This window comes from Equus quagga, chromosome 7, assembly GCF_021613505.1.
Source record: "Equus quagga isolate Etosha38 chromosome 7, UCLA_HA_Equagga_1.0, whole genome shotgun sequence".
Taxonomy (NCBI): domain Eukaryota; kingdom Metazoa; phylum Chordata; class Mammalia; order Perissodactyla; family Equidae; genus Equus; species Equus quagga.
In genome coordinates, this window is record NC_060273.1 from 3,362,903 (window position 1) to 3,389,173 (window position 26,271).

The 26,271-nt window shown below is 42.6% G+C and overlaps 1 protein-coding gene across 1 annotated transcript in view; it reads right to left on the bottom strand.

Annotated features, from left to right (window-relative positions):
* The window catches only part of CREBBP (CREB binding protein), a 130,926-nt gene that overhangs the window by 16,867 nt on the left and 87,788 nt on the right, over window positions 1-26,271 (bottom strand). Inside the window, exons 10-23 of the mRNA XM_046668628.1 lie at window positions 25,766-25,937; window positions 25,404-25,448; window positions 22,906-23,030; window positions 22,101-22,289; window positions 20,288-20,704; window positions 18,650-18,829; window positions 17,452-17,641; window positions 12,840-12,958; window positions 11,448-11,687; window positions 10,911-10,999; window positions 5,818-5,898; window positions 4,012-4,068; window positions 785-862; window positions 411-478 (exon numbers count right to left, since the gene is read on the bottom strand). Of these exons, the coding sequence (XP_046524584.1) occupies window positions 411-478; window positions 785-862; window positions 4,012-4,068; window positions 5,818-5,898; window positions 10,911-10,999; window positions 11,448-11,687; window positions 12,840-12,958; window positions 17,452-17,641; window positions 18,650-18,829; window positions 20,288-20,704; window positions 22,101-22,289; window positions 22,906-23,030; window positions 25,404-25,448; window positions 25,766-25,937 (2,050 nt within the window). The remainder of the gene's footprint in view (window positions 1-410; window positions 479-784; window positions 863-4,011; window positions 4,069-5,817; window positions 5,899-10,910; window positions 11,000-11,447; window positions 11,688-12,839; window positions 12,959-17,451; window positions 17,642-18,649; window positions 18,830-20,287; window positions 20,705-22,100; window positions 22,290-22,905; window positions 23,031-25,403; window positions 25,449-25,765; window positions 25,938-26,271) is intronic.

Consider the following 26,271-nt stretch of genomic DNA (forward strand, 5'->3'; position numbering starts at 1 on the left):
GACAGGCAAATGGCCGCCCCGACACAGGCCCCGGGTTGAGTGTGCTGGTCACAACAGGACGTCAGTGTGGGTGTTGTGTTGGGGGGGTGGGGTTCTAAGTAACTTGAGAAGGATCTGCTGACAAATTTTCTCTCTCATAATTTACAAAGTTTACCACATATAGAAGCTTTCTAAATTTCCATCTAGAACACGGACAGATCATAAAGCTGACTTTCATATAAGATCAAGCCAAATGATTCTCTTTAAGGCTAGGAGAAGAAAAACACAAAGGATTAGAAAACAAACTCACAGATGCCTTGGACAAGTAAGCTCCAAAGCCACGTGTTGAGAGGAACCAAAGGAAGACTGGGAAAATTTATACAAGTGTCTACAACACATAAAGCAGGGCACAGAAATCCTCTACAACTTACTCTTAGCACTGAATTTGTTCTCTTTTCGAGTTCTGCCAGTTTTCTTCAAGCAGTTGTCGCACACGAAGCTGCAAAAAAATAATGGGTATGATCAGATTATATAAAAAAGTATATGCTGCGAAACCACTGAAATACAGCATTAAAACACTTTGTTGGCAGTTTAACGCATCATTATACAACAGCGAAGAGGCGGACTGCTCTAAGCCTGCCATTCCTAAAGCGGGCAAACACTGAAGACTTAAATTTAGAACCAACTGTCATCTGTCTTAATTGCTGCTTTTCTCTGACAACAATGAATGAAATGCAGCAGCAGCAGCCGCCGTCCACTCTGCAGAGCTCACTTCCCCTTCCCAAGCTCACAGGAAATTACTCACCCTGAAGGCCAAATGATATCATAGTGTAAAACACAAATCTGATGCATCTTCCGGCCACATTCCTTGCAATCAACGAAACTGGAAGACAAAGAAGGCACACTGTAATGCACGTGGAACCCACAGCGGAGCCGTCCGCAGGAGCCTGTGTACTGTGTTCACACCTCATCCTCTTGATTACTTCGATTATCTGCAGCATTAATGATCTGGTGATTGATTTGGCTGTATTTTAAAAATGCAACAGTATGATATTTTCTTTAGGAAAAGGTGGCTTTCTTCCCTCTTCTTTGTACAAATGCCTCATTCCTCTCTTCTCTCAATCTCCTTTGCGATCAGAAATGAAACTTTAAGAAATTTCTATGATAAAGGCATATTTTATGGGCCAGTGTTTCTGACACTACCACATGTTTTCAAGACCAATGCTTGCTCCAGGCGACTGCACGCGCCTCCACTGACTGAAACAACAGAGAGCACCACTTTCAGTGCTACAGACGCTTCCTCCTGGGCCTAGGCACAGCAGTGGCGGCTCTGAGTCAGTTACAAAGGTGGCAGGCGCCAAGCGGACTGGTAAGCAACAGCCTTGATTTGAGTAAACACAGGAGAGCAAGGGGGCCACCGCACAGCCCGTCCTCTGCCACAGCCACCCCATGGCTCACCTGGGCCGTTACCTCACCTGGGAACCTTAATTGCCAACATGCTCGAAGGCCAAAACCTTCTCTTTTTAGCCACTCCCTTACTGCCCCCAAAACTTACACCTTGCGGAAGGCCCCGAACTATCCCGGGCTCAGGCTCTTCCTATCAGCCTAGATGACGAGCCCTGGAACCTGATGCATGCTCTTGCTACTGTCCGTCAAGTCCCTGGCCCCTGATCTTTCCACTGCCCTTGCTGAGCAAGCCTTCAACCACAAATCCAGCCTAACTCAGCTTCTCTGTACCTGTTCTGTTGGAGGAAAAAAGGACACACACACACAAAACTGCAAAACAGTAGCAGCACTAACTGGCCGTCCTCTAGTGTTCTGTGGCAGTCCTTGCTGTGTCGCCCCCCCGCCTCTGGTGGCTGTTCCCCAGCTTTGCTCCTTCCTCAAGTGCTACATCACTCCAACCAGTGCCTTCTCTGAAATCTCAGCACTTCAGCTCATCCCCTGGGTTAAGAATTAAAAGGTTAACAGGCAACAACTCCCTCAGTTTCTGTGCCTGCTCCAAAGATACCCCATTCTCAACTCTGCCCTCCCACGCTGGGGAAGAGGAAAGTAAAAAAAATATGATATACTTATGTTCTAGAACCCATTCGATCAATTTTGAATTTGGACCTTTCCTCACTCCTAACTACTCTTAACCAATGGCCTGCTTCCCCTTCCTGTGTTTCCGGTTCACATGCTTACCTAAGTCACCACCAAGGCCAGCCTTTTCCGACCCCATGGTGTGGCCTCTTCATCCCAAGGGTCAGGCTCCCACCTCCTGTCCAGTCACTGCTCTCAGTCTCCTAACTAGTTTCTCTGCTAGAGAGCAAAGTTCTTCCCTCTCCTGCTCAATCCACCTCAACTGATCCAGGGGATCTTTCCAGAACTAAAACCAACGATGTTCTTCAAAACTACTGTAGCACATACAGGAGGAAATCTACATGTCAAAGAATGGAGCACCCTCTGCCTCCTGTCTCCAGGGGCTCCATCCACACTCCCTACCTGCCGACCACTCACGCTCACCTGTAGTGTTGTTACTGTAGCATCACTGAAAGTTCTGTGTTCTCTCTCCTTTGTGTCTATAATGTTTGCCCCTCCCCCAACACCTGCTTCCAGATAAGCATCACCTTCTCCAGGACGTCACTCTGGCCAGGCTGGGACCCTTCACTTCTGGACCACCTTACTGTCTGCTGCTGCCTGTGCTATGATCCAGCTGTCTCTTCTCCTGGAAGATGAACAGCTGAAGGATGGAGCGCACCCTTATTCATCCGTGTATCCCCCACTGCCTGGCACCTAGTATTTCAATGTAATGTATTTTGAAATGGAAAAATGAATATAAATCGCATTATGTGCAGGGAGGACATAATGTGACCAGGGACATGGGTAACCAGGACAAACAATCCACTGGTCATTAAAGACACAGGGGCACCGCACCTTCCCATGCACCCCAGACACTGCTAAGGCTCAGGCTCTGGTAACCAACGTGCCCCTACCTGGGCACTGTTAGGAGGAGAGACTAAGTGAGCTCCCAACAGGAAAGCGAGGCTTGAAAATGAGGCCTGGGTGAAAAGTCTGTGTCTTCTGTGAGAAAGGTTGGCTTGGAGCTAACATCTGTGCTAATCTTCCTCTACTTTATATGGGATGCCACCACGGCATGGCTTGACAAGCGGTATGTAGGTCCACAGCCAGGATCCAAACCTGCAAACCCTGGGCCGCCAAAGCAGAGTCCACGAACTCAACTACTAAGCCACTGGGCTGGCCCAAAGTCTGTATCTTCTACAGCAGCAACAGGCTTCCCTGGAGCTGAGGGGTCAGGGCCCAGGGAGGGGAGGACCTGTTTCTCAGCCTGGACGCACCACAGCCACATTTCCCAAACACCCAGTGGTGCTGGAGCCTGCGCTCACAAAGCAGCTCTGCATGGGCATTCACCACAGTGACGTCTCCACACACTGGGGTACCCTGAGGACTCGGCTTTGGGGACCTGGAGGGTCTACCACACTGAAGGAGCTCTGAAGCCTCTTTAGGGGTTATCACAAAGCAAACTTTGGAAACGCAGCATTCTCAGTGATCACTGGAGGAATATAAAGTACTTGACAATGGCCCTCGGGAATATACCACACCAACAACCGTAGCAAGAACCTACAACAGACTTCCCATTGTTTGTTTTCAGAGAGTGGTTTCTAAGAGGTTTTCTTTCTGAAATTTCCCTTTAGAGGACACTAGCACTACTCCACCAAATATTCCTATCTTTGGTCTCTAAGGATTCACTCTAAACGGCTTCTTAAAGACATCAACGACCAAGTTATTAGAGAGGTTCTAACAGAACCAAAACCTCCCTCTAATCTTATCACTGTTAGAACTCAGTAACCAGAGAGCATGCTACAGAGACATATATATTTTGTATGAGTTAAAAAAGAATCCATATCTGAAATAACTTCCACCCAGGACAATGTATTTCCATTGTCTTCTCCCACGAGCCAATCAGAAGGAGGAACTTTCCTGACCTGAAAATAAAATCTAAAAGTCAGAAAGAAATAGCTATATACTCACGGTTCAGGATCTAAGGTATCATTTTTCTTCTTTTCAAACTGATCCTTTGAAATTGTCCTTGTTTAAAAAAAAAAGGAAAAATGTCAATTAACTATATCTGTTGACTGTAAACTATAGGATCTCTGGGACATGATTCTCTAACTACTTCTTCAAATAAAAAGTAAATGATGGTCAGCTGAAATCTTAAGTAGGTGTAATGATAGTATGAATATATAAAATTGAATTCCATAGAAAGCACCACCACTTATTTTTCTCTCTTCCTTGGAATATTTCTTCCCAACCATCATCATCACTTATTACAAGGTTTCATTAAGACTAGTCAAAATATGATGGCAAAATTGTGTTGAGATTCAAACCAGTTAGTTTTCAATCAAATCTATGTGGTGAATGGCTACAGAATTTGACGGATATTGGTGTAACCAATTCTTCTAAATTACAATATTCCCTCAATGACGCAAGGTCAGCATTTACTTGGGAATATTTTACTTATTCTTAGAGGGTTGAGTATTTGGTTTCTACTGTCCTTTGCTAGGATCAGTGTATATGTGAATTATTTCTGATTCACAGAACCATACAATCCAATTATTAATCACACAATTGGACCAAAGCATTAAGATGACAAGGGAGGGGCCAGCCCTGTGGCCGAGTGGTTAAGTTCTCATGCTCTGCTTCGGCGGCCCAGGGTTTTGCCAGTTCAGATCCTGGGTGCGGACCAAGCACGACTCATCAAGCCATGCTGAGGCAGCATCTCACAGGCCACAACCAGAAGGACCCACAACTGAAAATATACAGCTACGTATCAGGGGCCTTTGGGGAGAAGAAGGAATAATAAAATCTTAAAAAAAATAAAAGACAAGGGATATAAAAATAAATGGAATATGTAGAATTTCTGTCATTTTGGGTTGTATGTCTTACAAGTGGCTATGGTTTGTTCTGTTTGAATAAAGTAAACTTGAGTTGCAGAGTAAGTGTCCAACACTGCCACAAACTGTTTCGGTGGGAGACAGCCACGCTAGTAGACTTCCTAGTGTGGCAGGAATCATGGTAGAGTCAGGAGAAAAGAGAGAACGGCCAACCGCTGGCAGTCCTGGGCAGATATGTTGGCTGGCAGGTTTTTAGGTATCTCAAGCATATAAATGAGCTGACCACCCAGTCTGTGGATATGCTTTTTCTTGCCACATTCTGACAACCTGGCCACTCAAAGGTAACTTCATCAGAGGATAAGCATCAGGGAGGCAAAGGTGAACTCAGTAAAGAAATAAATAAACCAACTCATGCCTGTCCATGTTGGAGCCAGTGAGCAAGAGTCAACGCTCCAGCAGGAAGGAGACACTTTCACACTTTGGGATCTCATCATCTGCCTTCTACTAGCCCTCCAACTTAAAGGATGGGGGTTTCAGAGGAAGATCGACTAAATGCTCAAGACAGGAAATGGACAGAAGACTCAATTTTTGCTACTACCAGTTGCGTGAGTAACGCTCTCTGGTTTCTTAGGTGTAACTGAAAATTTACAATTTCTTCCAATGGAGGTTGACAGTCACTAAGAAAAAGCAAGTGTTTTAAAAGGAGAGAGAGAGCAAAGTAGAGAAAGAGACCCGTGAACTGCAGTGGGGGCTACTGCATCACAGTCTTGAATGGTGTTCAGCTAAAACAGCTACAGCTTAAAGCATGAACGTGGGCATAGTTAACATGAAAACATTCACTACACAGAAGTCAAAAAGGCAGTGGTACTTCCCTTTTAATCATGGACAAGAAGAAAAAAACAATTAAGAGTCACCTCAAGAAAAACGACAGGATGATACTTACGTCTGGGGTTGTGAAGGGTCGTCACCCAGGGTAACATTCTCCCCCTGGATCTCTGTGAAACACTTCTCACAGAAATGATACCTGTCAGCAAGAAGGCCATACTTGGGTGAACTGGTCCATCATAACACACAGCCACCCAAGCAACGAAGCCACCAATCAGAGCAGGGCAGATCACCACGACGAAGGGGGGGCGTTGTTGGTTGATTGATGGGTCAGTGAGGACAATGGAAGGAAGAGGGGCAGGTGGGGAGGGGCAGGATTAGAAAACAGGGACGGGAACACAGCACAGACATGGAGGTAAGACGCAAACACCAAGACAACACAGAGCAGAAAGCCAAGGCAAAGCATTGATTAGCATTCGGTCTCATTGCACACATCACAGGCCATCATCACTAACAACGACTGGGCTGGAGCCAGCTCCAAGATGCAAATGTTTTCAAGGAGTTGTTAATACTAGAATTGCAAGGAGCTTAAATTTAGGAGTTTGAATTTTGTTATTACTTAAAGAAAATTAAACATAACTCCATGGTTTGAGATGGAAAAAATTTACTTTGAACAAAACAGTCTGACAAAAGGCCTTATAAAAACAATTTAAACTGAAATATCTTTATTTTTCAAAACGGGAAATTTATGCTTAACAGCAAATTCAGAGATTTTACTTCTGGTATTAAGCCAGATCTTTAAAGGTATGAAAATGTTGAGCACCCAGAACTGGTTTTAATTTTTTCCTGTTATTTTTCTCATGTTAATCACTTTGTTAATTGGGTTACAATACAAATGAAACCAAATCCATATTCTAGACAAACATTTAACAGAAATGCAGTCGAGGTCAAAGACTTTCCAGCCATTTATCAATAAGAATATACAGAGAAGAAAATGTGATATATTGTATAAGAAATACAATATATGTAAATCCATGACCAATCTTAAAGACTTTTAAAATTGAATTCTAAGCTTTGATTTAAACTTTTTGGTACTGGGACCAATCATTCATCAATCTGAGATACTCAGTGATTGACTGCTGTGACTTGGTGACAATCCAAGTTAAGCAAATTTAGAGAGTTAATCTTTAAAGCACAATCTGCATTTGAGAAATTATCCATCACCCCAATTTCTTGTAAGATAATATAGAGCCTGGGCTCAAGCTATCAAATAAGAACAATTAAAATAAAAACTATTAAATGTTTGGAAAGGACATGAATGAGAAATCAACAAAAATGCAGGCTGATGCTGCATAAAACAAGATGGGCACACAAGAATACTGTAAAAATAAACAAGCTGAATGGAGGTGAATTATACAAGAAAAAAGGAGGAGTATAAGGTAGCGACGGCAGCACAATAAAATGCGGTTTTAGTGCTTAAAACTACATCTACAAGATGCCGAGAGGATTAGTGTTAAAGACACTGTGACGAGACTCGGAGCGCCACACTGAACCAACAAGCGCAGAAGGAGACGCGGCAGCTGGCAGCCTCACTCACTCACGCACACACGGCGACAAACGGCTGAGGGTTAGGCCACCGGCTGGCCAGTTTGTCTTCATTACCACTAAAATAGGTCCCCCACACATTCTACTTCTAATCTTAATTAAACACATCAAACATTTTGTCTGCTATATTTCACTGACTAAACACATACAGTAAATTAAAAGCATAAAACTTTAGAGCATGCACACATCTCAAGATTATCCAATTTTTCAGTTTGTTGATGAGGAACATGACAGATCCACTGTGAGCAGCAACTGGATTAATGACAATTTCTTGCTGGGACCAGTTTATTTAGGACTAATTCAATCAATGAATTCTGCCAAGATTAAAAACTCTGACCAGAACAAAGAGATTAACATTGCTGTTAAAAAAAACCCACTTTTTTCTGAATGAACTATAGGAATATTATTATTTTGTAAATATTCTTATGGAGCCTTGCAAACACGTAGTAAGAATTTCCACGTGCAGGAGGGCATGATCAGCAAAAGCAAGAAAGATTTAAAGCAGAGGCACGATCAACCACTTCAGCGGCAACCACAAGAATATGCAAAAATGATGTCCCCGCAATGCCAAATAGTTTCCTTCTAAAAATAAAACTTGGAATTGAATGTTCCAGTTCATTTTATGATCACACACCAGCAACTGTGGGCTAGCGAAGAGGACCCTGAACACATTTTGAAATGAAATTGCCATGATAATTACATGAACCTAAACAGTTTTAAAATTCTGGACAACTTAGCTTTTATTCAAGCAGGACATCAAGTCCAGCAACATCCAGGAAAGAAGAATCACAAATCCAGCATTTTCCAGTGGAGGAAACTGGCCCAGAATGAAGCGCTGGGCTGAACAGCAGCCCTGGAGTGGCCACAGAAGCCTAAGCTCTCTGTGTGTAACTAATTCCCACCCCTGAAGAACCTCAGGGTCAGAAACTAGGAGGGACAGAGAGTTAATACACTCTAGTGCCTGTCCCAAAGCAAGGCCAGGGACATGGGAGAGTCAAACCTGCTCAGGATTAAGAAGGGGAGAGGGAAGGAGCCAAGGCCTCACTTTAGTACCCTTCTGAGAGGAGTCAACAACTCACAGGAGAGGGCACGGTCACCCATCTAGCCAAATCGGCTGAAACCACCTTGGCAATCAGTGGGTGACAGATGTTAATACCCCTATCTTATTACCTAGTCCAAACCTGATTCACCTTGGAAATACAAATTGGCTCAGAAATTCACTTTTCAACCGTAAGAGCCTAGCTGACACTCCGCCTTGTGTGAAGGAAGCCATTTGATGAATATGGAATTGGAAAGGAAAAATACTCCACATAATCCGATGATGATGTACATCTGGGTACCTCAAGTTAGCACAACGTAACTGCATAGTTTATTTGAAAGGGTAATTTAATGTATGGAGTAAATTTTCAAATGCAGATTGTTTTAAGTACCATATCAGTAAATAAAAATAACTGAGATATCTATAGATAATATCTATCTTATCTATAGATAACTGAAAAATCTGGAGAGCTATTTTCCCAACATGAGTTACTTCAAATTTTTGAAGTATGGAAACAAGTGAAAATATAACCATGTGCTAGTTTACATGTTAGTTTCACTTGTTTAAATGGTCTGTAGGATCTTCTACTGTTTTAAGTGCCCAAACAGTTATTCAAGAGAACACCACAGTGTTCACAAATAGTCAAAGTTGAGAATAAAAATGTCAGCAGTTATCTTGTTCGTGGTAGAATTAGGCCACTGCTTTTTCAGAATTACAACATGTCAACCTCTTCAATTTGGTATTCTAGAAAGCACACCTTGGAGATTCAGCTGAGGAGCAACATGCCTACACTTTTAAACTGTATTATTAATAAAACAGAACTCCTTTATGCTTCTACTCTTAAGAAAAATACATCACTTTGTTCAGTAAAAATGAAGTTCTATATAGAAATAAAACTAAATATAGAAATTTCCTAACTTTATTTTGCTTGGCACATAACAGTTTCCAAAGGGAATTCCTATTCATTATTTCATTGAAGACTGATAACCAAGGCTGCCAGGGAAGGTGCTGCTGGGCCCTTATCATGGATAGGAGTGTTAAGCTTGACCTATCATGGGATGTGCTGAAAGTCATGGGGCTAAAACTGTAAATGGAGGGGCCACAACATCCAGAACAACACTTGTCATTATGGGAGAGACTCCATTACGAAGGGATTAGGGTACCATTTCAAATTTTGTCTTAAAATGCTTCTACTGACAGAAGGGCAAGCTAAGACTGAAATCCAACTGCAAATGTTACAATATTTTCAGCAGGACGTGGTATGGGCTGCACTTCCAGCAGAGAGTCTTTCTGGGGCTGTCCATCTTTTCCCTCATACCAGCACTTCACTATACTGAACAGTACCAGCATAAGTGAGCTAGGGAAGGTTTACAAACCTTTTCTTGAGACATTTTTAGGTCAAAAATTCTTTTCTTAAAAAATAGGATTCTGATGGGAGTTATTATCTTGAATATGGTTAGATATTTTTAAAAATGAAAATAATTAAAAAACATATAATTGGAAGAAAAATAACTTCAAAATTCCAAATCATTCAGGCCTGAGCATGTACCTTTGAAGAAATAACAAAAATCCCTCTACCTATCTTCTTCAACATAAGAGAACACACGTAATTATTATAAGCAAACAAGATCAAAATAATCAAAACATCAAACCCTAATGCTGACATTTAATACTTGAACTTAAAGACAAAGAACAGGCACAAAGCTCCTCCATCTTGGTCACATGAAGAATCCAGTTGCCAATTCATAAAATGGAGGCAATGTAATTGAACTTGACCAAGATTTACAGCCCGTGCTTTAAGGTATGATGCCCTCACGCTATGGCAACGTGTGGTCACTTAAAGCAAGAGATACAAATAAGCTTAAGTTTCAAAACAACCCCAAAACTACGGAAGTTGTATTTGTATGGAGAATGAACAACAAAAAATATTATTTTCATTCTCCCTCTACTTAAGATAGGAGATCTAATCTTCAGATTTAAAGAGAATAGCAAATATTTCTCAAGCATACCTACCACTCAAAAAACCTGAAACGGCCATCTTATAATAGGGCAGTTACTCCTGAACTCAATAAAAACACCAGATCTCATTCTATTTTGTGTTACTGGTTAAAAAAAAGTCTATGGTTTTTATCTTTTTAATGAATTAGCGTTGATGTAAGTCTTTCTATCAGACTGTCCAGGCCAAATTATCTAGGCAAATATTTACATGGGGAGTAGTAAAATACGTTTCAATTTTATTAACATCTCGAAAAAGGTATGTATTAGAGTTACTCTCCACTCTAGACTCTTTCTTAATATGGTTTCATTTTAGAAAGACCAAGGCTTAAGCATGTATCCAAGTAGTCTAACAAGCAGTTTTGAGCTTAAATGTTTTATACTGTATAAGCACGCTTTAAAATTGAGACCATGGGGCTCTCCGAGTGACTGAGAAGCACTGAAACTGTGACCCTTTTCATTGGAACTTCAGCAAAGAAATAATGTCTGTGGGCCACAATCAGGAGAGCATGCCTGGTCCTAATAAGACCTTCCCTTTTTCCCCCCAACCCAGGAAACTACTCGATGCTTACCTATTCTGATAGCTGTAGTACGCAGCATCTCGAGGAATTGTACACAGTTGCTTCCCATAGCAGCACAAAGTCTGTGGGGAAAACTCATACTGCAAAAACAAAGGAGAAAATACTAAAAATACATCCCATTTACTGTCATGCAACATTTTAGTTCACTACGGAGAGTGACATTCAGCTTGTCAGTTTTTTCTGTTAGTACACCAAATAGTTTTCTAATGGTTTTCATAGCTATTTAAAGACATTTCTGGATACAACGCAACAGAGTCAGTGTCTAAGAGACATTATTACAGACAGATTAACGGAAACAAGGGCAGGCAGAAATGCCAAACCCAAGGCCTCCCCGATAAGCTCCTCTAGCTTGATCATCCACTACATCGCTTCAGGAAGGTGACTGTTTTACAAAAGACCAGACTACAGCTGGGTACTTCCCAGCTCACAGGTATGGCCAAAATATCGAGTTTATTACATCATCATAATACTCCTTTTTGGCTAGATTAACCAGGGAAATTTGTTTTCCAGAAAAAGTTTAAACTGTACCTTGCGTCCACAGCAATATCCAAGGGACTGCATTACAGGGTCAATTTCTTGCTCAAAGACCTCTGCGAGTTTACTGCAGAACTTATAGACCCGGGACGTCTTACGATTGTAGAGCCAGGCATTGTTGAACATAAGCCAGACATCATCCACATACTGCCAGGGTTCTTGGTACTGCCCTGTATCCAGCTTCCGCTTGATAGTGGAGAGGTCCATGGGATTCTTCACAATGTCAAAATAATCCTTAAAGACACAACGGTCTCAGTCTAGTGGATCCCCCAAATTCCAAATGCCAGCCTTACCTGTAGTTTTATCTTAAAATAAAATAGATAGCACCAGAACAACTTCCATTTCCAATACTAAGAAGTGAGAAGTGAAAAGAAAATAACCTCAGTCTTCCTCTGATTTTACTATCTAAAACTGTAATTAATGTATTACAATTAATTAATTGTATTCATTAACGTACAATTAATGTAACTGTAATCTAAAATTGCAATTAATATTTACTTCAAAGGTAAAGTAAGAACTGTTTAATAAAATATACTTTTTAATATAAGGTTTTTAAAAATAAGGATTGTGGGGCTGGCCCCGTGGCCAAGTGGTTAAGTTCTCGTGCTCTGCTGCAGGCGGGCCCAGTGTTTCGTTAGTTCGAATCCTGGGCACGGACATGGCACTGCTCATCAAACCACGCTGAGGCAGAGTCCCACATGCCACAACCAGGACCCACAATGAAGAATATACAACTATGTACCGGGGGGCTTTGGGGAGAAAAAGGAAAAAAATAAAATCTTCAAAAACAAAAAAATAAAATGAAAATAAGGATTTTAATCCACTGGATTAAAATGGTAAACAAATTTATCAGACAATATGATTGACAATGTGTTTTTCTAAAGATTAACCCTTGGTCCTAGCAAGCAAAAACGAAATTCCAAGACAAATACAAAAACAGAAACAAAAATAATAACACAGCTTAAGAGAATGTGCTGGGTCACCAAGGCCTTTGCAAGGCCCGACACAGGGATATCAAAGGGCAAGGCACACTTGATGTTTTATAATGGTTATATGTGTTTATAATTGATGTTCACCAACTCTTTAAATCCAATCTTTTAGACAAAGTCTTACACAAAGGCCAACTAGAATGTGAGGCTACAGGGGCCATGTGCCCCAGCCCAGGGCATGCTCCCCCAAGCTCAATGCACCCCTCCTCAGACCCTGGGGTTAACAGAACAGGTGGGAAATACACATTTCAATCAGTAAGAGAAACGTGTATTATATTTGGAGAAAAATCTTCAAAACAAGGGCGTTGTTTTATTACCCATTTTTAAGAGACAAAACAATGGATAATCATGAGTTACACTGGTAAAGTTGTAATACATTTGTACTAGATTAACTTACTGGAATTCCTAGGAGCTGGGGATCTACAGGCTGCCGAAAAGGTAAGGACTCTGGATCCTGTCGATACAGCGCTTCCAGGGTTGGCATAAGAGCCTGGCGTAACTCCTCCGGCTTAAAGACTGCAGTTAGAAAACAAAAGGAAATGACACTATTTAAAAGGCACTTAGACCTATCACATTTCAAACGGTTGCCCAGGCTGCTTCCAAAAGGGTCCCAATCATCTCCCTCCCAGCCAAGAAGCTTCCAAGGGCTCCCATTCACCATACAGTCCACAGACATTCTGAAGATACAACTAGGGCTTCCAAAAACACAAAAATGTTAGTTTTTAAAAACTGCATCCAGGTCATGAGGCAAAATACTATACTGACAAGTTTGCTTCTTCAATGAAAGGGTTTCCAATGCTAAAACTGTGTTGGACTAGAAAATAAAGCCAACTCTCAAATCAGCTTCACTGATCAAATGGGGGCTAATAAAGCCACTTCACTGGAAAGGACCTTTCCTCCTCTGATGAAACTTTTCTGTCCTTGGCTGAAGTAAGCTCAGACCACTTACGACAAATGGTTTTGTATCACCTCACAAACAAATGTATACAATAACAGAGCTGCAAAAACAAGTATTTTTCCCGAAAGTTCTGTGCTGTTTCCTCTCACATTCACCAAAGTCCATTTCTCCAAACCTTTAGCCATCCTATTTCCTACCACACTTTCTGTTATCACCGATCCAAGGATAAACACTGGCTGCCAAATACACTCAGGATGGGAAATTCATACAAAACCCAAATGAGTTCTAATGACGCGGGAAAACGCGCATACAACCTAAGAAGGTGAGAAGTAGGTTAGTCAGCAGGGAGTGTGTCAGGACCCCACAGCACTCAAAGGCACTCCTGTGCAGAGAAAAACGACTAGAGGTGCTATACACTATTCCCTCCTTTGACTATGCGGCAGGGAGTTGAGCTGACTTAGGGTATGAATGACGCGAGGTTTCCTCTTTGTGTTTTTTGTATTCTGGAAAGATTTTCTACAACAGATGGGGTAAACTGTAATTTAAAAAGCAGAGTAAGGGCCAGCCCGGTGGTGCCGTGGGTCCAGGGTTCGCCGGTTCAGATCCTGGGTGCGGATCTACACACCGCTTGTCAAGCCATGCTGTGGCAGGCATCCCACATATAAAGTAGAGGAAGATGGGCATGCATGTTAGCTTGAGGCCAGTCTTCCTCAGCAAAAAGAAGAGGATTGGCAGCAGATGTTAGCGCAGGGCTAATTTTCCTCAAAATAAATAAATAAATAAAAAAGTAAACAGCAGATTAAAAGACCATAAACATTTACAGTTCCAGCTGGGAAGTGGCATGCATCAAGTGTACCGAAAGACGAAAACAGTGGCATTGACAAGTTTCCTGAGAGTTTATGCCATCAGAGCCAGGGACCGTGCAGGTGTCCTGACGGATCTCCTGTGGAAAATGTAACCTCCTCTCCAGGACACCTGACTGCTTTACACCTGGGACTGCTGCTGGAGGTCAATGGGCATGTGAAACATCCCCTCGACGCCCTCTCCAGCAGACCTTCCCCTCCAGGCACAAAGGCCTGGTCTAATGAGCATGCCCTACAGGAGCCTCATGAAACACGCACATCCTGCTTTCAGTGAACTCCTTTTCTTCTATTTTATTTTTACAGAGATGAAGTAGCATTTGGTTTTCTTTGCATAACTCTTTATAAGAAAACAATTCTTTAGTTAGTCAATAGCTTTTTTATTCTTCTAGATCAGGGGTCAGCAAACTCTGACCCACAGGCCAAATCTGGGCAGCCGTTGGCCTTTGTACGGCCTGTGAGCTAAGAATGGTTTTTACAGTTTTTAGTGGGTGGAAAAAAGGGAAAAGAATGATACTTCATAATACATGAAAATTACACAAAATCAAATTTTAGTCTCCAAAAATAAAGCTTTATTAGAACACCGCCATGGCCATTTGTTTACATATTATCTACAGCTGCTTTCACATTACAGGGTTGAGTAGTTGCAAGAGATTTTATGAAACGCAAAGCCTAAATATTTACTATCTGGTTCTTTCTAGCAAAAGTTTCCTGACCCATGCTCCAGATCTTATCATCTCCTTAGTGGTAATCAAAAGTGATACAGTCTTACATGTGTCTCATTTTGGTTGATCATTGATTCCTTCATTAAACTTTTGTTTAATACCTATGCTGGGAAAAGGGCATTTTCAAACTCCTGTCTTAAATCACCACATTGATGTAGTAAGACTATAAACAACGGGAGTGGAAGTCAGAAGCTGTATATGAAACAAGTTCTCTGCTACTTATTAGTGTGGTGTGCTTTGAGCAAGTCACTCCACTTCTCCAGCCTCAAAGCCTTCTCCATACAATCAGGATGGGGCACAACATTGGGAGCTCTTGAAGCGAGGTCCATGGATGCCTTAACAGATCCCCAAACCTCCTAATATGGTAGCTGCCGGCTATACATGGCAACTTAAATCTAAATGAATTACTATTCAATAAAATTAAAAATTCACTTCCTCAGTCACACTTGGCACACTTCAAGTGCTCAGGAGCCACATGCGGGTGGCAACTACCATAATGGAGAGCACAGACATATAACATTTCCACAATCGTAAAAAGTTCTATCATTGCCCTAGGCCCTTTCTAGGGATCTGTGAAACCAAATTTATTTCTATAATATAAAGTGATTTATATTACTTTCATGATAACTCTAAGCCATCATTTGCCTTTTGCACTGTGTTGACATTCTTGCAGATGGGGCAAAAGCAACAGTGAGTAAAATCACAGCATAAAGCACACCACAGGCAGCGGCCCCCAACTCCACCGAGCAGTCGCTGCGCTCTTCACTGCTGCTGTGCACACGCGGGAAAGCGTGCCAGCTACACTTACGAGTATCCTTGCTGAAGTAGTAAAAATGATCACTCTCATTACATCTCAACCTTGGCTATACGTCTCTCATTCTGAGTGACAGACAAGGACGTAGGCATACGTGCCTCTGCTGCGTGCGGTGCTTGTCCTGAGAGAAAGCGCCTGTGCGAGCGTTGAGAGCCGAGGCGACTGCTCTCCTCATGGAACAGCTGGTTATCAGATCTGGGTAAGTGGCAGACATTTTCTCAAAAATGGACAAAGTGGGCTAGATACTTCAAGGACAACTGACAGTATTTGTTGCCAATGATAAAACTCAAACTTTCATCAAAAATTAGAATTTTGAAAAACTTGTATCTGCCACATGAGCTTGACAGCATCTCAAAACTTACAAGACTTTTTTGAGGAGATTCATAGCAATATTAATGAACGTGATTTTTAAAAATATTATATAGTGAAGTACGTCAACATTTGGAAGATCTGCAAAACTCAGCCAATTCAGTGCTATAGATTCAGATTTCACACTGCTTAAGAAACTTCCAATTGTTGAGTTTTGGTGTAGTATCAAAAAAGAACATCCATGATTACCTGAAAAGGCTAGGACCCTTTCCTTTATCAACTACCTGTCTGAGCGGGGCTGGATTTTCTTCACATACTTCAACCAAACAAGGTAGTGAAGTCAGAGGCAGATGTGAGAATCCAGCTGTGTTAACTATCCAAGTAGTAAAATTGTAAAAAAACGACATCACTACTCTCACTAATTATGTTTGTTTTGGTAAAGTTATTTTCATAAAAATGTGTTTTATGGGTGCCATGTAACAGATTTGTTATTTTTAAATGAATTAAATATTTAAAAATTTTTCAATAGTGATAGATAATCCACACAAACAAAAACTCGCTGGGGTCCTCAATTTTTAGGAGTATACAGAGGTCTAAGACCAAAAATTTGAGAAGTGCTATACTCTGTGATCTTTAGGATCCCTTTCAGCAGCAAAACCACACAATACCAGCCTTTAGCAATTTCTCTGCCATCTTTCCCAAATGCATCACCTGCAGCCCTGAACTTCCTGAGCCCCATCTCACATTTCCAAGGGTCACCTGACAATTTTCTAACATCCTGTTACCTCCTTACTTTGGACACATCTCAAATGATTGCATCCAACTTCCACTGCAAGGCTGGGTCACCCCACACACCTTGGAGCCCCAAGTATCTTCACTTACCGTCTCCTGTTCCCGATGCACTAGGCCACTGGGTCCTATTCCACTGCCCCTTGACTTTGGGCACTTAGTTTTCTTGCTGCATCAGCAGAAACCTACAAGCGCCAGTGCACACGTGTGCTGCCATGGTGATTATTTCCCCAATATCAGGGAGCTCGGATCTGTCAATGGTGGTTCATACCTTGCCGAGTGAAGCCCCAGCTCCTTGGCCTGCTCAAGGACTCAGATGCAATTTCAACACCAGCCCCCTAGTCAGCGACATCTCAGAAAACAGCTCTGCTCCGGGGCTGCCCCTCAGAGCTGCAGCTCATTTCTCATTCCTACTGTGAACCCTGAGGGTCCTCAGGCTGGAGTCCAGCTTGTTATCACCATTTCTAAAGAGCTAAAACTTGGAGAACGGCAGGCAAGAAAGATCAAAGGGGAGATGGAATTCTTTTTTCTGCTTTAACTTTTAATCCTCAGTGTGGAATCACAACACGATGGAAAAGCAGCACGGTTCAAAAGCTCAAGAAAACACAACCTACTCTTTCTGCGGGGCTGCGAAGGAGACGTGGACTGAGAGACTGCTCCGTTAGCGCTACTCTCCTCCTCCTCTTTAGCTTCCACTTTCACTTCTGGTTTCTTTTCATCTACTTCCATCGGTTCAGATTTCTGTTCTGCTGTGTCTGTTTCTTCTTTAACTTGAGAAGATCCTTGTAAATCCTCCTCCATCATCTTGAGAAAAACAAAATTACAGATAACAATATATGAATATCAAAGACCTTTACTCTAACTCAGCCATATTGGAAGGCTCTTAAAATGTAGACGGGCTTGTTAAAACCTTCCCCTAGTCAGAAGTTGCATCCCTTTTCTCTCCTACAAGAAGAAATGGAGCATTTGGTGTCAGTTGAGTCACTTTAATACAGTACCAATGCAATTATGATGCTAATTTAAAAAATTTTACATGCTAGAGTGCTTAAAAAAATTGCACACATATGCACCATCACCTACTCAGTAGTTTTATATACAGAAATTTCTAGTTAGGAACAAGAATCTCCTTGAAAATTGGGGTAGAGACCAAAAACCAAATTGCTCAAAGGGCCAGGCAGGTGAAGTAAAGAAAAGCAAGCAGGAGGTGTGGTGTGAGACAGCAAGGAGTAGTGGAGGCTCTGGCAAACTGGAGAGCTCATGCCCCATCTATAGGCCACGGCTGCTGCTCCCATCCAGACTGCTGCCATATAGGAATGCAGGCACAATGCTGACAGAACTGCTCATTTCTCAAAAAAAATCCAGAAATCTAGAGTTTTATTTGTAATTTCTTGCTCTTAAAATATTGCGTGGGCCAAACAAATACATTTATAGGATGGTTTCAGCCCACAGACTTCCAGTGTTCAACTTCTGCCACAGGTAATTAGTAAACAAATAGACTCCTTGTGCAGTCTAACTCTGTAGAACTATAAATAAATGAAGAACAGCAATGAAAAAGTCGTTGGATGGTTCAAACATTTAAAACACAAGCTAGTGCTCTTCAATTCTGGCAAAATAAAATAAACCCATAATCAATATCTAAAAATAAATAACCAATCTGTTTTTAATCTATTTCCTACTTGAACCCATAGTCAAACAGGACATTAAAACAAAAAGCAGGGACATCCACGGTGGACTCCCCGCACGTCCCTTGAGGACACACTAGTGATGCTTCTGTGAGCAGCACATCTGTTCACGCCCAGGAATAGCACCTACCGCAGAGCCAGGCTCCCCCTTGGATTCACTGGCATCGGGCTCGGTGTCCTCTGTCTTGACCTCAGCCTTCATTTCCAGCATTGGTACATCGGGTCCTGGCTGTTGGGAGTTGGTTTCGGCACTGGCCACCGAGGATGGAGTGGGGACCCTGTTATCAATGCTGGCTGCTGGCTGGGAAAGCTGTAGAGAAACCAAAATCATTTATCTCTGTAAACAAGAAAATACAAATGATCTTAACTGCTGTTTCTCACCCAATATACAGTTTTGTGTTAACATTCCTCAATACTAACCTAATGGCACCCCTATTTGAAAGAACTAAAGAACAGAAGTTAAAACAGGAATTCCAGAGGAAGTCAGCATCGGGCAGAAACACAGCTGGACTTCTTGCCAAGAATGCAGAGATGGAAAGGCAGAGACCTTTCTATATTTTGATATAAAATTATTTTCTGTGAGTTTTTTACCTAAGCTACTGATCCTCCTTTTTTAAATTTAATTCCTTCCAATAAGGTCATTAATGTTTGTGGTAAAAGGCTGAATTAAAAGGTTGAATTTATATATACAGTATATACTGTAGGAAGTGGCATAAATTCTCTACACGACACAAGAATGTATAACTAGCCTTTTAATTGCAGGAACAGTGGTGGTATTGGTGATGGAGGAGTAAACACACACTAAGAGAAGGAGCCACTGAAAGAACTCTAAATTTTTGAAGTCTTACTCAATGGAGTTCTAAGCGAACAAACAAAAGAAAACATAAAATTACAAAAGGTTCTTATTTAGATAAGAAATATAAAATAAGGATAAATAAGTACACTTCCTATGGAGAAATACAAATAGTAATGTCATTTTGGGGTTGTTGGTGGGATTAATTTTGACATTTTATAAATAAATATCCTCAGTCCCCAAGAATAAAGCTAATATATTTCAGGGGGATATATTTCAGGGGGATGGGAGTCTCCAAGTTAGACTAAAAAAGCAGATACTAAAATTTCAGTGGTAAGTGAGAGAGGGCCACGGAGGTGATGAGAGCAGCCTCGGGCCCCTGGGTCAGGGGGACAGCCTAGGGGAGCAAGGGACGTGGCACTGCCAGTAGAGCATGGGACATGGGATGTGTTGTGATCCTGTCACTTTCACCTCCAGGAAGGACTGGGCCACAGGAAGCACTAACCTGGGTCTGCCACTTTGTCATGAAGAAAAGGCTTCCAGTCTGAAAACAAGGCTGATAGGCCAGGTCAAAGTACATACAATTAGGAACGTGACTTGTTTACCAAATCCTCATGACGCTAGAAAAACTATTAAAACTCAGAAGACCTCAATCTAGGACAGATGATGGGAAACATACTGCTCCTGTATATAGAGAGTTTAAAAATTCTATAGAGGATCCACGTATGATTTCTTTATAATTGCTGACTTCTGCAAACTCATTTAATTAGGGAAGATAATCATATGTCACGTCCTGCCAAACACAGCCTTTGGAGACAATATTGAAAATAAAACACAGCTCATCACAGTTCCACTAGGGTGCAGATACTTTTCAGAGTTACACCAAGACGCTGCAGCAACTGCATGATAGAATTTTTTATGGGAAAGTTCTCGTCTAAGAGTGTTGGCCCGAAGATGACAGACTGAGAGGCTCACCGGAGTGCCAGGAGGCTGGGCGTGCACAGGTGTCGGTTGCTGCTGCGATGACTGAGGGGTGGCCACAGACGGGGGCTGGACTGGGGTCTGAGGCTGTGGGGTCACCTGGGCCTGGGCTGCTGCCTGGACCGTAGGGGTGCTCTGGGTTTGGCTAGCACTGGGCACTGAGCCAGGAGTCGGGGTGGGAGTCTGCCCGGAAGACGACACAGGAGTTGATGGCTGGGTGGGAGCTGCTGGCTGGGGAGGAGTCATCCCAGGTGCCGTCGGATGCTGGAGAGATGGCATGCCAGCAGCTGTGGAAGCAGGAGGTGGTGTCTGGTGCAACGGTGACTGTGTCACTGGTGGGCAAGGCAGCTGGCTGCCCTGGGGCCCAAGCATGTTCAGAGGGTTAGGAAGAGCAGCACCAGGCACCTGTCCCTAAAAGAGGGAACAGAGTACATTAAAATCATCTCCCCCATTTGAAAATGCAGCAACAGATTTGAAGAATTAAATGTATGAAAATCTAATCATGGTTTCTTGATGAGGTCTGCTGGTTTCACAGGAATGTTCCATTTGTAAAAACGCATCCAATTGTACACTTATAATAATGTGCTCTTTCTAATAAAGTTAATTCTATGAATGTCTTCATACTTTGATTTACATAACTGTCGAAACCTCTGGCTTAAACACACACATACACACTCTGCTTACCTGCTTTGGGCTCCATAACACCCACCCACAGCTTAGACCACTGGGAAAGGTATTTCTCTTTTAAGAAAATGAGTTATCGAAACACTGACATGTTTCAGTGCAGTGGTTCTCAATGAGGGACCGCTTCAGAATTATTTGTGGACCCTGTAAAAAGTGATTCCTAATCACTGCTATAGAGTTGGGGTCTGCAAATGACTGCCCATGGCTGGATCCACTTAGCTGCCTGTTTCTGTAATAAAGTTACCAGAACACAGCCACGCCCATTCATTTATGTATGCATACGCCTATGCACCACAACAGCAGAACTGAGTAGTTAAAACAAAGACTCTATGGCCCACAAAACTGAAAATATTTACAGGACAATTTTGCTGACCCCTGTTCTAAAGCAATGACATGTTACAGAAATTAAGATTTAATGAGTAAGTATGTAGGGAGGAATCTAGTGTAGCCAGTGACTTTTATTCCACATTAATTCATATCAAAATATTAAAACGAAGTTTATCTTTTGGGGGAAGATTTGGCCTGTTTTAAATACGTGTACATCTGTATACAGCAACAATCTCATGCACTATAATTAACAATTAACAAAAGAGGAAAAACGGCAGTAAAATGAATGGAAACTAGTTCAGCTTTAGACTAAATAATTAAAAACACATTCAACAAGAAGACAACTGTTCAATGATCCAGTTAGCCTAACTTCACCTGGCAGCTCAGAGAAGACAGGCAACAGGACACACAAACCAAATCACAGGAATGAATTCATGGGCCCTTCCCCACTCCCTCTTTAAAACGTAATGTCTCCCAGGATCACATGTGGAACTCAGAATTTAAAATATACAAATAAGAACCAAGAAAACAACTAAAACCCCCAAAATCAAAGCACAAAAGCACACAAACCAAAACCCACCATCCAATCCACTTTTGTGTGACATTCACCTGACGTTAAGAATTCCAAACAGGACAAAAACAACAGGACAAAATGGGGAAAATCAAGAGATGCTGATACATGAAAATGAGATGTGCAGTCTCCAGTTCTAATTCTCAAGAACAAGATGTGCAAGGTGAGAGGGAAGCTGGGGCTGCATCACTGTGGGCAGGCCACAGTCCCAATGGTGAACGGTACCTGTGACACGCCAGTCTGGGCTGCTGGCTGCCCCATGCCTACACTGTTCACACTCAGCGCCCCACTGGGTGACGGGAACTGGTTCTGTGGCAGGAACTGGTTCTGCGCAGGTGCCTGGGCCATCATGTTGTTGGCATGCCCACCCATCATGTTCGGAGGCTGAGGCATTCGGGAGGGAGAAATGGCCATCTAAAAGACAAGAAGCATTATTCAGAGTTCAGAGGACGAGGGCCAGAGTCTTCAAGATGAACCAGAAGAGAGAGAAATCTTCAAATCCTCCCTCCCTCACAGGAAGAGAAGCACCACTTGCTAAAGCTTTTGGGCTCCCAGGCACTTTGGGTGTTTTCTCATGCAAGGTCGCTAACGAGCCAGCTTCAAACTGTCCTCTGAATAGAATCAACAGCATGCTATAATTTAAATTCAAAATATGCCTCTTATGAGTTCTCTAAATATTTAGAAAGCAGGCTCAGGAGAGTAAGCTCTAGGAGTTAACAGGTGCTGACAAGCCCCTCTTGGCCACAAATCCAAGGCTGCCTACTCCATCCTCAGAACTCCCATCTTCTCACCAAGTCACAAGTTCCCATGACTTTGTCATTCCAATAAAAATAAATAACAGTCAAATAACTCTCACTGTGGTAATGAAGACCAAGAAAAGAGAGAGAAATGAAGGAAATAAAGCATAACCCAAATCCAAAGGAACAAGTACCAGAGGATTCTCCAACAATCTTCAATTCCACTGCTTAGAGAATTTCCTCTATTCCAGCAAGGCTTTCTCAGCACAGCTAAGGCAAGCAGAAGCACTTACCCCCGGGACGGAGCCCATGCTGTTCATCGGGACGGTGTGGTTCATGGGGGACGCTGCGCGTGGTCCCATGGGAGCTTGTGGCAACTGTACATTCCCCAAGGGCATCGGGTTAAATGAATTCATCCCTGTAAATGTACCCACAAGGGTTCATTAGGAAAAGCACCCACAGGAAAACAGAATTACCAACTTGCCAAATAAACTCTAAGTAAAATAAGATGGAACACAAACATAACACAAGTAACTGAAAGGAAATCACTCAGATAATCAGAAAAGATGGGAAAGTAACAGACTTATCACATCTGGGAAAAATGGCACCAATGTGGTGGTGGTGAGGGTGGTATGGTGAGGTGAGGGGCAGGGCAGCATGAGATGCAGGTAGAAACTCAGGGAAACCACGAACAAATAAGGCTGGGCCAGTGCTGATCAGGGCAGCAGCATTCTGCACGAAAGCAGTGAAGCAACAACATAAACGAGGCGGCGCCGGGAAGGCACTCCACCCTCTATGGAGGAGGTGTTAACTAAGGCCAGGGCACCCATCTGAGCCAATCTCTCTAACGCCTTCTGGAGCACCTGGCTCCCATCTCTTCTTCTGTAGGAAGCCCCTTCCCATCACCCCAGGCCTCCTAGCTCTTTGGCTGGGTTTACATTTATTGTTAGAATCTGAGATAAGACTCAAAACATGGTTTTAATTTTGCAAGCATGTTAAGCATTTAGAAAGTGCCCAAGGATAGGCAGTTCTCAGCCTCAGCCTCCTTGGTACAGCCTGGAAAGATCTCACGCCCATGGCTACCTCTGCCATCCCAGGGGTGAACACAGTCTGCAGGAACGTCACGCCATGAAAGACACTTGACTTGCTGCTAAGGCTCTCACTGCACACCACAGCATCTCATTCTTGATAATTTCCCTCTATACTCTGTAAACTCAGAGCTCTACATAAACGCTGGTTCCAGTAAGTCTTAGGACCAACCCTTCGATCTAACAGAATCCTTGAAGTGCTGCCTTAACCCTAGTGTAGCTGTCAGAGGGTCTCAAAGAACACGTGCCTCCTTCAGCATGACCTTCAATGACTAAAAATGTCACCCTAAATAACCAAGTGCCAGCACAGGCCCAGGAGGACTATTCAGGAAGCCTACAATATAAAAGTTTCACCCTCTCTCTGAGGATTTTATTAACTAAACAAGAGAAGACGACGTACTAAGAAACAGCAACATAAAGAATTCCTCTTTACACGAACCTGGACGTGTTGGTGCGGGAGGTCTGCGAGTGCTTCGCTATCGAACCCCTCTCAGTAAGCAGCTCCTCAGCTACCTCAACAGATCCAAACCAGCAGACTCTTCCACTTCATCCCCAACACAGCATTCAGCCACCTTCCTAAGGCTCAATTTCTCTGACTTCTTCACTTCTTTCACCCCTCATATCTAGTCCACCAAAACAAGTCCCTGAAAAGTTTCCTCCATAATAATCAGTTTACCTACCATGTCTTTTTCAGTATGCAATAAGGTTACCACAACTTCAAAAATCACCTCTTTTCCCCTCCCAACTACTCTACACACAACAGCAAGGCCTTGCTTTAGAATCTTCTGGATAATGTCACTACCTTATTTCGCAAACTATAAAAATGTTCTACTGTTCAAGTCTCAATTTGACAAGAGCTACGAAAGCTCTGAAATGTCCCTTGCTCCCAAACTAAAATGACAGCTTCAACCAAGCAAAAATCCAAAGAACCTCAACTTGATAAAGAACCTTGAAAAGTTGTTCAGATCAGCTGCCAGAACCCCAGCCTGATGTGGAATCTCTGAGAACAAACCCCCTCAGCCGACACTGGCTGGGCTTGGCTACCTGCACACACAGTGCCCAGAGCCGCTCTTTCCCCATCTCATCCCCTGCTTTTGCCTACCCCAGGACTGGCTTGATGCTCTCCTTTCATGCATTCAGAAATGTTTCCTTCCCCCACCTAATGCTTTTTCGGGAGACTCTTCCTAAGAGTAATATCCTCTCTTGTCCATTAAAAAAAACAAAAGCTAAATCCTACTTCTTTTTTGAAGAAGATCATCAGCCCTGAGCTAACATCTGCCAATCCTCCTCTTTTTGCTGAGAAAGACTGGCCCTGAGCTAACACCCAGGCCCATCTTCCTCTATTTTATATGTGGGACGCCTACCACAGCATGGCTTGACAAGCGGTGCCATGTCCACACCCGGGATCCGAAGCAGCGAGCCCTGGACCACCGAGAAGCGAGAAGCAGAACGTGCGCATATAACCGCTGCGCCACCGGGCCGGGCCCTAAATCCCACCTCTGATCTTGGAGATGGAGATCTTTCCTAAGATCTCCTAACTTCCAAATACAACAGATATTCATACTGCCTGTGAACTGAATTCTGCTCATCAGCAAAAAGGAATGGAAGATATAAGACAAGAAGCTACAAAGAAATACAGAGGGGAAGAGGAAAAAAACCTATAAACTTTGTGGCTGTTGAATGTTAAATGAGAGGTTAAATACCTTGAGAAACCGGCATGCGATTCACTGGCAGGGGCATGGGCCCATCTACAACGGCAGAAGAACAACTGGTTATTTAAAATAATCCTTCATCTAGGAATAAGGAATTTTATCTTGAGGACTACTTCAAACTTAAAGGGAAAACCAGTCAACAGGTCACAAAGCACCGTGCATTCTGATGCCAGCGCACCCTTTAAGAGAGACTCAATGTCTAAACACAGGCCAGTATAGAAGGTCATGGCCACTATCACAATTTCCAAAGCGTGGGCTTCCTGAGAATATATGTATTCAGACACACACCAAAAACACAGAAGGAAAAACAAGCAAATAGACTGGCAGCTGATAGAAGGAAATGAAGTCCTTACTTGGAGGTCTCACAGGTTGTGCCTGTGGAATCCCAGGGGGCTGCGCCCCAGGGGCTGGTAAGGCTGGCTGGTTACCCAAGATGCCTTGTTTGTGTAAACGCGACCTCCGTTTTTCTTCTAGTTCTTTTTGTATCTTGTAGATTTTCTCTGCTAATAAGTGATAGTATTCATCCTAAAAAGCAGTAACATTCAATATTGTAAAAAACAAATGAGTGACTTGTTTTTGTATGTTCTAACTAAGAACTTTTTATTAAGTACACTGGCAAACGTAAGTATGCAACACATCCAACTGATAAACCAAAGCTCCAAATTCTTGTTGAACTCCTAGTGACATTACAGGACTTATCCGACTGTAGGTACTAAATGCACATTACATTTCATTCCACAGCTGAATCTCTTCTTGGACAGTCACTGATGCCGGCAGTAACACAGTACAAACTATAAAGTACATCCATGGATAAAACGCAGTTTCATATACCTCGTTTACCACTGTAGTGGTGACATAC